General features: G+C 37.4%; 1 protein-coding gene across 1 annotated transcript; it reads left to right on the forward strand.

The window, feature by feature from the left end:
• Window positions 1-1,160: 1,160 nt before the first annotated feature.
• On the forward strand, window positions 1,161-9,172 carry heca (hdc homolog, cell cycle regulator). Its single transcript, XM_051138129.1, has 4 exons — window positions 1,161-1,602; window positions 3,191-4,306; window positions 7,333-7,487; window positions 8,653-9,172. The coding sequence occupies exons 1-4, from the start codon at window positions 1,446-1,448 to the stop codon at window positions 8,815-8,817; spliced, it is 1,593 nt and encodes a 530-aa protein (XP_050994086.1). The 5' UTR covers window positions 1,161-1,445; the 3' UTR covers window positions 8,818-9,172.
• Window positions 9,173-12,788: the final 3,616 nt, after the last annotated feature.

Below are 12,788 nucleotides of genomic sequence, written 5' to 3' on the forward strand. Positions count from 1 at the left end.
TTTTGTTTGTTTGTTTAGTGATAGTTGGTCATGAGTCCCTTGTTTGTCCTGAACAGTTAAACTGCCTGCTGTTCTTCAAAAAAATCCTTAAGGTTCCACAAATTCTTTGGTTTTTCAGCATTTTTGTGTATTTGAACCCTTTCCAACAATCACTGTATGATTACAGAAGGTTCATACGCTCACTGATGTTTTAGAAGGAAACACAATGCATTTAGAGCGGGGGGATGAAAACGTTTTGAATTTGAAGATCAGGGTAAATTTAATTTATTTTGTATTCTGGGAAACATGTAAGAACCTTCTGTAGCTTCTGAAGGGCAGTACTAAATGAAAAATGTACACTTTTTCATTCTGTTCAAAAGTTTTCACCCTCCCAGCTCTTAATGCATTGTGTTTCTTTTTGAAACATCAGTGAGCATTTGAACCATCTGTAATAGTTGCATATGAGTCCCTCAGTTGTCCTCAGTGTAAAAAAAATGGATCTCAAAATAATACAGTTATTGTTGGAAAGGGTTCAAATACACAAAAATGCTGAAAATCCAAAGAATTTGTGGTACCTCAAGGATTTTTCTGAAGAGCATCAGGTAGTTTAACTGTTCAGGACAAACAAGGGACTCATGAACAACTATCACTAAACAAAAACATACACTTGTGGATCATTCAGGTAACAACACAGTATTAAGAATCAAGTGTATGTAAATTTTTGAACAGGGTCATTTTTATAAATGTAACTATTATTTTGTCTTGTGGACTAAATGTAAACGTCTTTTATGTTAAATATCTTCTTCAGGTCAGTACTAAATAAAAAATAACATGCATTTTGTATGATCCCTCCTATTTTGGTCAAATAATTTGCATTTTGCAGATTCTGCAAGGTGTATGTAAACTTTTGACCTCAACTGCTAATGGTTCTCTGAACGTTCTTTGTGGAACTTAAAAAGCTTCTCTAATGGAATTTTTCCATTTTCGGTTCTAATTAGACTCTTGAATTGGAAGAATATCTTGTCGAGGAGCATAATTAGGGTCTTATCTCGTCAGATAACAACTCCAATAGCATGTTTATAACTTGTTAAACCATATGTGGCAAAGCACGTATGGCTTAAATAATTTTAGCAGTGTGTCGATTATTTGCTCGGGACTCCCTCTTAGGTCTGCGCTATTAATAACTTTGAGCTCCGGGTCTGGATCAGAGATGGAGGCGGAGCCAGAGGAACGTTCTCTCTTCAGAGCAGGAATCAAAACAAGAGAGGGACACGCCTTCTTCATGGTGTACCTCTGCTGTCAAGACTGCCTGCACAAATCTGAAGGATGATGATCGAACTGTAACATCTGCATCCCCCCGTGCATTTACAATTCGCAGTGAATTCGTCAAGCACCCTCGACATGATATCCGCAGAAAAGCTCGGTGGCGGTCGCTGACAGGCTGCATTCATACTGAGCGCACCATTATGCCCAACCAAAAAAGCAACAAGGGGAAGAGAAATAAACGCACGAACAGTAGCGGGGACGAGCAAGAAAATGGAGCCTGTGCGTCTGCGGTTACAGGAGGAACTGCCTCGGTGTTGACTGGAGCGACAGCGGGTCCGCCGAGCGACAATAGAAGCGGTAAGAACGTCACTTCAGTCAATGTTCTACCGAATGGTACGTTTCTCTGTACGTGCGCGCGCGTGCGTTACCTTCCCTTTAATGTTCTTTCACTTGCAGCAACTTGTTTTGTGCGCGTCATCACCATCAGAATTGTTACGACATTGCCTGGAGATTTCCGTGTTTTCACTTATCGTCCTGCACAAGGTGGTTGCGTAGGCCTTGTTCAAGGGTAGATGCACTTGGCACAGAGTTGCATGCGATCTGGAGATCAGTGTTGTGTGTATGATGTGTAATGGCATTTCATATCACCCTAATAATGTGCAGTTAGAGTGCTTAATAATGCATAGAAAGGCTTTGGCTCTTCAGGTAATGGAAGTGGTATCTATCTTTGAGTGGCAGCTATGAATAATGGAATATTTACAGCGAGAGCTGTTGAATATCAAAGCGCAGGTAGCCTAATCACAGCCTTTTTATATTTAGTACTACAGCATGATATTAATTTGATACATTTTTATTACTATTTATTGACAAGTAACTCAAGTAAGTTTAAGACAAATTGTATGTCTTCACCGCGAAACAACAATAGTTGTTGTAGTTTAGAAAACTTTTGCGGGTCATTAACTGATGTTGACAGGTTAAAATCTGGACTGGAACCGCGGAGTGGAGCGGAGCGTTCAAAAACGTGCTATAATTACCTGATTCCACTCCATGTTTTCGTTGTAACACGTCAGCGCAATGAGAGAAACCCAGTTAGAGCGATTACTGAGCTGAAAGAAAAAACGTCAAATTGATACAACTTTAAAAAACACATAGACGCAGGTTTTTCACGCTATAATTACGAAGTCTGGATTGAAAGGTAGTGAACAAACAATTTAAACGGAAAAAGCAGGGCTGTCCAATTAAATTTGAGGAATGAAGCTCTGTTGTATAATTGTCTTGCTCGGTCTCTCATGAGACACACACATTCAGACTTCATTCAACAGTAGTGTTGCGTAATATTTGTTCTTTTTGAGTGGGATTCGCACCCACAGAGTTATCATAAATAGAACTGATGTATTGAATGTACTGACATTGGACATTCTGTCAGTGAAGCTGCTTGAATCACTCTGTCTATAAATAGACGTCCCTTCATGAATCTGATAAAGGTTTGCTTATTCTCATGATATTTTCAGGTTTGTTTTTTTGCTTCAGTCATTCATTTTTACAGTAGAATGAAAAGCATTGTATTCCACGTGGGCTATTTATTTAACAAATTATTATTTTTAGTAAGGTATTTACATATATTTTACCTCAAAGGAACAGTTCGCCCAGAAATGTAAATCCTCACATTTCCTCATGTTGTTACAAGCTCATATTTTTATTCCTGGGACATAAAAGAAGATGTTAGGCAAAATGACAGCCTAAGTCACCATTCACTTTCATTGCATCTTCTTTTCACCTACAATGAAAGTGAATCAGTTTAACATCTCTTTTTCTGTTCCACTGAAGAAAGAAAGTCATGCAGGTTTGAAATGACATTAGGGTGAGTAAATGATGAAAGTATTGTCATTTTTATGTGAGCTATTCTCAAGCCTAAATTAATATAATATGCCATTGTGTTTGGCAGAGGCCCCATGTGCCACCCCATTAGTGTGCAGTCTGGGCCGTCCCGTTGACCTTGAGAAGGACGACTACCAGCGTGTGGTGTGCAACAGTGAACTCTGCCCCTACGGCAATTGGATGCACCTGCAGTGCTTCTATGAGTGGGAGAGCAGTATCCTGGTGCAATTCAACTGTATCGGCCGAGCCCGCAGCTGGAACGAGAAGCAGTGCCGACAGAACATGTGGACCAAAAAGGGCTACGATCTGGCCTTTCGCTTCTGCTCCTGTCGCTGCGGCCAAGGACACCTGAAAAAAGACACGGACTGGTACCAGGTGAAACGCATGCAGGACGAGCGCAAGAAAAAAATGCCAGAGAAAGGGAGCGGGAAACTCAGCAGTTCTGCCTCCGGAGGTGGTGGTGCTTGCGGCGGATGTGGTCCGGAAGCTGCCGATGAGCCCAAGAAAGGGAAATCATCTGCAAGCCATAAGCTAGCACACCGTGGCTCCAGTCAAGAACTGTCTCGCAGACAATCTGCAGATTGGCAGAACTCTCAGGAGAGATGTCACGCTGGTCCTCCCAATGCCACCAGTGGGATTTCCCACGGTCTCCGCTCCCCTTGCGAATCCCCCGCTCAGTCCCCTCCGTCGGGCTTCTCCTCCTTCTCCCCCCTGCCCCTCGGTGGGCCGCGGAGTTCGAGGCACCTGGGCGAGTTTCTTAAGAACGCGGTTCATACGGAAGGCCACAGGAAGCATTTGCTGTCCGGAGGTGGGGTGGTACGTGGCATGGCTCAACTTGACCAGGGAGCCGCCAACATGTGCCTCCCTCGGCTTTCTCCCGGCGACAACCCCGTGCAGTTCTTGAGGAGGCTGGATCTTTCGGAGCTGCTCACGCACATTCCCCGCCACAAGCTCAACACCTATCATGTGCGAATGGAGGACGATGCCCAAGCCGGGCAGGGAGAGGATCTCAGGAAGTTCATCCTCTCTGCGCTCAGCGCGAGTCACCGCAATGTGGTGAACTGTGCCCTCTGCCATCACACCCTGCCCATCTTTGAGCAGTTCCCTTTAGTGGATGGAACGCTGTTCCTGAGCCCTTCACGCCATGATGAGATTGAGTATGATGTACCTTGCCATTTACAAGGTGAGCGAATCCACTATTCACAGCTTTAACAGGGGTTGTTGCTTATTCTCATTCCATATTTAAAAATAAATAGTGTGGAAAGTGTTATTTTACATCTGTGTTCCATAAATTACTCAGCTCACACACACACAAAAAAAGATTTACTGTAGAAATCTAAAGTCATTCATTCATATATGTGACCCTGGACCACAAAATCAGTCATAAGAGTCTTTTTTTTTTTTTTTTTAAATTGAGATTTATACATAATCTGAAAGCCATTGATGTATGGTTTGTTAGAATAGGACAATATACAACTATTTGAAAATCTGGAATCTGAGGGTGCAAAAAAATCTAAATACTGAGAAAAATCGCCTTTAAAGTTGTTCAACTGAAGTTCTCAGCAATGCATATTACTAAACAAAAAATTCTGATATATTTATGGTAGGAAATTTACAAAATATCTTCATGGAACATGATCTTTACATAATATCCTAATGATTTTTGACATTAAAAAAACTTTATTTTGACCCATGCAATGTTTTTTTGGCTATTGCTACAAATATACCCATGCTACTTAAGACTGGTTTTGTGGTCTAGGTTCACATATTACAACATTTTACAGAGTTAATTTAAACTTTAATTCTGTTTAAATTCAATTGAATTTTAATTAAACTTAATTGAGTTTCAGTTAATTCAAACTTACTGTATAATTGTATGAACATTTCCAGTGTAGCATATCAGTTGCTGGGCAGTATTTAGGGATATTTTATTTTATCAGTATTGGCTGATATTGGATATTTAATAGTTGCTAATTTCTACTGTTTTTACATTTAGATTACCTTTGCCATCATCTTTAAAAACACTAATAATTTAATAGAACTGTTAACTGTAATCTTAATCTCTCCACTGTTAATGTAATTTCATAATGAATATCTATTTCATACTGCACATAATAATGTGATGCCTAAATTCACTTGTTGCATTTAATATGATGACTCTTATTTTTATTTTTATTTATTTAGACAAAACTGTATAGAATTTTAACTTTGCCCATTTACTGCTTAGCAGCCATAAGATTAAAATAAATCAAATTCTGTCCATTTTATAACAGTATTTAAACAATAAATGTTTTGGCGCTGTTAAATGCGGAGTGACAGCAGTGTTGCGAAGTCCACGGTTTTCCTGTGGAATTGGGCTACTTTAGCACTGTTGCCATGGGTTGTTTTAGAGGCACGTGGCTTGAAGCGACCCCAAAAACATGATATTTAGCCCCTGGAATGTGAATTTACCAGGGGAACCCCGACAAAAAAACTGTATTTTACACCCTGGAATGCAATTTTTAACGCAGGACCCCCCTCGAAATGCAATTGGGCTAGTTTTGAGTAGCAACTGGGTGGGTTTTGTTGAGAAAACCTGGCAACCCTGAGTGACAGATCGCTGTAGTGCCTCAGTTCAAGAGAAGCGGCAGTGAACTGATCATCTCCTCCACTTAAATACCAGTTTCAGCGTGAAATAAACGTTAATAAACATCTGAAGGTATGTTAAAAGAAAGAGTACAACTTACCAAAATCCCTATCCTGTCTCATGTAATCGCTTTATCAGTGTTTCAACCGTGCAAAGATGTCAATATGTGATCCTGGACCACAAAACCAGTCATAGGTAGCACTTCTAGGTATATTTGTAGCAACACCCAACAATACATTGCATGGGTCGAATTATTGATCTTTTATGCCAAAAATCATTAGGATATTAAGTAAAGATCATGTTCCATACCTTGTAACATACCTTTGGATGTTTATTCATGTAAATTTCCTACCGTAAATATATCTTAATTTAAAACTTAATTTTTGATTAGTAATATGCATTGCTAAGAACTTAAATTTGGACAACTTTAAAGGTGATTTTCTCAAACTTGACATTCTTTTTTGCACATTTACACAGATTTTCAAATAGTTGTGTTTCAGCCAAATACTACTGTCCTATCCTAACAAACCATACATCAGTGGGAAAGGTTTCAGCTTTCAGATGATATAGAAATCTCAATTTCAAAAAATGTACCCTTATGACTGGTTTTGTGTTCCATGATGTAAACAATGTCTCATAATGTCTCTTTTACCTCAGAAAAACATATTCAGTGACCATAAACTCGTTAGTCAGCTAGAAAAATGAACTCTACAGAGGAGCATTTTGCTAAATATATGCACCATATAACATATTTATTATAAATATTTTACTGTTCTTCACTGTTTAATTTGTTTGAATAAATCCGTCAAGTTTTTATGACAGCCACCATTTAAATGTTTATATTTCAATTATGTAATTGTAACTTTATTATTATAAAAACCTAATGAGTGCAATATAAGTGTTTATATACAAATCAGTTAATTTTTACCTTCAGTATTATAGTAATGTAGTACCAACTGACTCTCATGTATATTTTACAGCATTACTTTTGGGGTTTTTTTTCCTTTAGAAAATTGGGCATGTACTGTACCTGATACATGTCCAAAATAATCAATATTGAAATTGCATTGTGAAATTTCGTTGTTTTTGGTATAGGTTTTCAACATTGCCATTCTTTTTATTGAATCTGTCTCTTTTGCCCTGGTTAGAAAAGAGTTTGTTGACTTTTCTGGAACATTGCAGGCACACCGTTAATGGCTGATATAGCAAAAACAGCAAAACTTTTCCATTCCCAGCTTTCCATTTTTATTCACACAACACTATGCTGAGTCAGTTGATAAACTGTGCATGGTAATACTTTTACCATAGCAAAAACATTTCAAGTATCATTAGGTAGCATTTGAGAAAGAAATATGACTTTGTTGAAGAGTAATGCTTTAAGGTTTTGAGCAAAGTACCAAAAACATAAATTACTTTGAGCTGAATAGAGCGAATCCTTTTCTTCTCTCTAATAAAGAAGCGAAGCAGCCGTGACAGATAATAATGCTTTGATCATGGCATGTCATTAAAACCCTATTAGAATATATTTTCATTAATTAGAGTCTAATTGCAGTTTAAAAGGGCTTTCTGTTTATGTTCTAAAGGGAGGCTGATGCACCTTTATGCCATCTGTGTGGATTGCCTGGAAGGAGTGCACAAAATCGTATGTATAAAGTGTAAGTCCAGGTGGGATGGAAGCTGGCACCAGCTGGGCACGATGTATACATACGACATACTGGCTGCATCACCATGCTGCCAGGTAATCAATTTGTTTGTGCTCATAAATTACTAGATTATATACTTAATTACAGTTGAAGTCAAAAGAATCTGTAAATTGTGTTTTACCAAAATAAAACATGCATATACAAAAATACAAAATGCATGTTATTTTTAATTTAGTACTGACCTGAATAAGTTATTCCACATAAAAGACATTTACACATAGTCCACAAGAAAAAATAATAGCTGAATTAATAAAAATGACCCTGTTCAAAAGTTTACATACACTTGATTCTTAATACTGTGTTATTACCTGAATGATCCACAGCTGTTTTTTTTTTTGTTTAGTGATAGTTGTTCATGAGTCCCTTGTTTGTCCTGAACATTTAAACTGTCTACTGTTCTTCAGAAAAATCCTTCACGTCCCACAGATTCTTTGGTTTTTCAGCATTTTTGTTTAGTTGAACCCTTTCCAACAATGACTGTGTGATTTTGAGATCCATCTTTTCACACTGAGGACAACTGAGGGACTCATATGCAACTATTACAGAAGGTTCAAACGCTCACTGATGCTCCAGATGGAAAAACGATACATTAAGAGCCGGGGGTGAAAACTTTTGAACAGAATGAAGATGAGTACATTTTTCATATTTTGCCTAAATATCGTATTTTTTTCATTTAGTACTGCCCTTCAGAAGCTACACAGGATACGTACATGTTCCCCAGAAGACAAAATAAGTTACATTTACCCTGATCTTCACATTCAAAAAGTTTTCACCCCCAGCTTAATGCATAGTTTTTCCTCCTGCAGCATCAGTGAGCGTTTAAACCTTCTGTAATAGTTGCATATGAGTCCCTCAATTGATCCTCAGTGTGAAAAGATGGATCTCAAAATCATACAGTCAGTGTTGAAAAGGGTTCAAATGCACAAAAAAAAAAAAAAAAAAAACGAAAGAATTTGTGGGACCTGGCAGTTTAACTGTTCAGGGCAAACAAGGAACTCATGAACAGTCTTTTCTTGTCTTTTCATGTGAAATATCTTATTCAGGTCCGTACTAAATAAAAAATAACATGCGTTTTGTATGATCCCTCTTATTTTGGCAAAATAATTAACATTTTGCAGATTCTGCAAGGTGTATGTAAACTTTTTACTTCAACTGTATATTTATACTAATCAAATGCACCACCACTCTCTGTCTGCCTAGGCCCGGCTGAACTGCAAGCATTGTGGGAAACCTGTCATAGATGTACGCGTGGGCATGCAGTATTTTTCCGAGTACAGCAATGTACAGCAGTGTCCTCACTGTGGCAATCTGGACTATCACTTTGTAAAGCCATTTTCCTCATTCAAGGTTCTTGAAGCTTATTGACAAAAGTTGCATTTGCATGCTAGTATTTTTCCCTGTTTTTTCTATTGATAGAATTACTTATTTTGGGCTCTTGTCGACACTTTGTGTGGAACTAGTTCTCTTTAGGAACAAAATAGAAAGAATCAAAGCATACAATGCTGATCGTCAGAGAGCGTGTCTTTTATTAAAAGAAAGAGGGTGAGCTTTTGCGTATATTCTAACGCCATCCTTGAAATGTTCGAGCTTGCATTTAAAAAACAAAGCAACAATACTGTGACAAGTGAATGTATCTCTGTATGCCAAATTTGCTCTTTTGTACAAAAAACAAGAAAACAATAAAATACATAAAAGGATCTTTGAAGATCTTTTTTTTCCACAGAGTAATTAATTATTTCATGGCTTGGTCAGTTATCTTTTTGATCTCAATCTCATCCACCCAGGGCCTGTCTGCATAATTCCTGTTTTCCATATCAAATAACATTCACTCAATGAACATCATTATTGCAGATGAAGCAACTATTTTGATAAAACAATGAGGCGCTCTCATGTGGAGAACCTTTGGTTTGTGAATCTTGGAAGACAAAAACATTTATTGAGTGAGAGAAATCAATCAATAGATAAAATTTAAATGTACTACAACAATTTTTGGAAATCTTTTGTAAATACTAACAAAAGAATGGCTGTTATTGTCTAGTAATAAAGCATCCTTAAAAAAATTCATACAATGTCAGTTACATTTCAATCTACTAGACACTTGCTGACTGACTTTTCTGCTAAAAATGAACATTTTAAACCCTTATGTCAAAGATTATATCTCTACTGCCATAGAAAAGCCAAACACTCTAGCTACTAGATTAGATTAGATCAAAGTGTGCTCAGTTATCTACACGAAACTAAGTAAACACTATGTTTAATGTGTGTATTTTTTAATGCCTCTATATTTTATGCTTCAGGCCAAAGGTCAATTTTAGTACAGTCCCGCTGGCTTCCTCATTCCCACTCATGACCATAACTGCTGCTCCTGATATAAATTCACATTCTGTTAGAAGCCAGGACTGCCTGCAGGTATAACTCGGTTTTCTCTGACTTGCTCTGAATCTTAAAATTTTAACAAAGTGTTGTTTGTTTCTATAGAATGAATGTATTTGTGTCTGCTTGTGTATTTGTATGTGTTTAACGGGACAAAGGCAGCTTCTTTGTGTAATTCAAGGCATGCTGTACAACTGAAATATATCCAAATGATACATCTATTCAAGCCTGCAATGCTTTAGTATGTGCACAAGGTACAGGATGTGTAATGCAGAGCTGCAAATAATGTGAAAGCTTTTATATTTAAATACAGGTTGATACATATTCACTTGCAGGTATAGACACTGAATCTTTTTGAACAGTGTAAGCATAAAAGCTGCTTGCCTTTTTCGGCTGTTGCCATGGAAACTGCTGCTTGAGTAAAAATCATGGTGTGCAATAGGAGTTATTGTATTCCAGTGACCAGCAGTTCACATAAATCATCATCAGTCCAACTTATTTTGAAACTATGCCGTAAATATATTTTGCTGTTCTTGCTAAGGAAGTGATCACTATTATTATTGCTCATATTTTGTTCAAAACGTAAGCACATAACCTGCCCTGCTGCATTTGTGCCATTTCTGCCAGTACTTCAAATTGTGTGGTTTATTAAGCAGGTGTGTTTTTAGGAGTGTGCGATATATTTTCTGATATTTTTACGATAATATTGTAATTGTTGTTTTAACGATGTGCCATCTGAGATTATCTAGTGAGATTATCAATCACTTTGCACATAAATAAATAAATAAGAAGCACATTGAAAGTCCAAAGGCATTCACTGTGTGATGACGACTATTAGAATGCAGGTGTAATTTAAATAAATACCCATAATTAAAGTTAAGAAAGCCAAAAATATCCCTTTGTATTTTTTTGTAATATATAGTTATATCACACATAGAGTGCTGTTTTCTGAATATCAATATGTGAGCACATTCACAAATATGATATTGTTTTTTTAGACCTTATGCATTTGAGAAACAACTGTGCAGAGCAGCCATCCTTAGAACTTTGTCTTAGAACTTACGTTAAAAAAAGAGAAGATTTTATGCTATCCACCTTATTCTTCAAAGCTGAAGTAAGCCTATGAGCGAGACTTCCGGTTCATTAGCCGCTCTAGGGAAATATCAAAAAGAATAACAACGTTCAGTAAACGGTAAGTCTGCACTACAAACCAGTGTGTTCATAAATAAGATAATACATTTCAAATAATATGGTAAGACACTTTAATTTGCGATATAAAGCAGCAAAACAAGCTGTCTTGAGACCGGAAGCCATAAAATTTACGAATGGCCGCGCCCACTCTTACGTGATATCTAAAGTGGATAGCATAGCCGTTGAAGGGGATTTACTAATTATCGAGGTGACGAAAGATATCGTGTGCATTTTAATGTTCGAGGTGGATGTCATAACAAATGTCAGTAGTTTGAAAAGTTTGAAACGAGCGGTTCATTCAGAATGTAAACTTACCTTCAGGTTGTGGAAATACAAAGCAGAAGATTGAGGACAACGAGCGCTGCGCTGAAAAGGGTCGTGGCTGTATACAACAGTTCCACAAACATTAAGTTAATATTGGGTGAGTTACATTTAAGATACAATATTGTCTATATTGAATGTCTTTTTTGTGTTTCATGTTTTGCCAATTAAAAGCTGGAGCACAACAAATTTTGTGCCTCGGAGCAACGTCGTTGTTTCGTTCCTGAATGAATCTCTTTTTGTGATTCATTCAGAAACACAGTCACTTACTTCTAGGTGAATCAGTTTTAAACGAATCGAATGAATGATTCAATGAATCACTCAATAAGACCGAGACTTGACACCACCTACTGGCGGTTTTAGTGTCATGCCTATATACCCTTGACAAGGTTTAAGATACAGCATAAAAGCACACTTTATCGACAAAAATCCCTACAAAACTACACGTCTAACTACACAAAGAAGTTCTCGACTTTTAAAATGTTTTACTGGAATAAACAGTTTTCATGTCCCCCAATTATTTGATGCCCCAGACTGTACTAATGTGTGACAAACCTTTTCCATCTCCAGCTTTAAAGGGGTCATCGGATGCCCGTTTTCCACAAGTTGATATGATTTAGGGTCTTAATGAAAAGTCTATAATATACTTTCTCAATGGTAGCGTAAAACAACACCCTTTTTACCTTGCCAAAATCAGCTCTGCAATAATCATCCCATTCTGGTCGAGGCTGCTTTAAATGCAAATGAGCTCTGCTCGCCCCGCCCCTCTCTTCTCTCTGTGGAGTGACGAGCCTGTTTACTTTAGCCACGTTTAGCGAACTAGCACATTAGGAAAGGCAATCGCAAAGTTTCATAAAACCCTTATGCTCACTTCTGCTGTAAGTGAAGCTGGATCACGAGTGATTCGCATGAACATAGACGGATATATGTTCATATATATATGTACACATATATACATATTTATATATTATATATATATATATATATATATATATATATATATATATATATATATATATATACACATATATACATATGCATATGCATCTTCAGCAGCTCAGATGTCGGGAGTAAATGACGACCACTACATTCATTATTACATTCAGCAACACAACACCTCAATTGCTCAATTCTTGTCTAACTTAACTTACATCCCTGCTCTGGCATCAAAACATAGAGGTCGGACTGTTACAACTGATCTGAGGTAAGACGCTCATGTCAATCAACTATCGTGGAAACGGCCTCTTCCGGTGTGACGCCACAATGACAGGCATCTGAGAATGGCTCGATTTGAAAAAGGGAATATTATTTTTTACAGATTAATTAAAAAACACTGCATGGATTTTTATCACTATAGGGTAGACTTGTACATATACTGCCAACACACATTAAAGGAACCGTATGTAAGAAATTTATTTCAGTTAATCATAAAATGGCCCTGACATGTCACT

The sequence above is a fragment of the Labeo rohita genome, chromosome 20, assembly GCF_022985175.1.
Source record: "Labeo rohita strain BAU-BD-2019 chromosome 20, IGBB_LRoh.1.0, whole genome shotgun sequence".
Taxonomy (NCBI): Eukaryota; Metazoa; Chordata; class Actinopteri; order Cypriniformes; family Cyprinidae; genus Labeo; species Labeo rohita.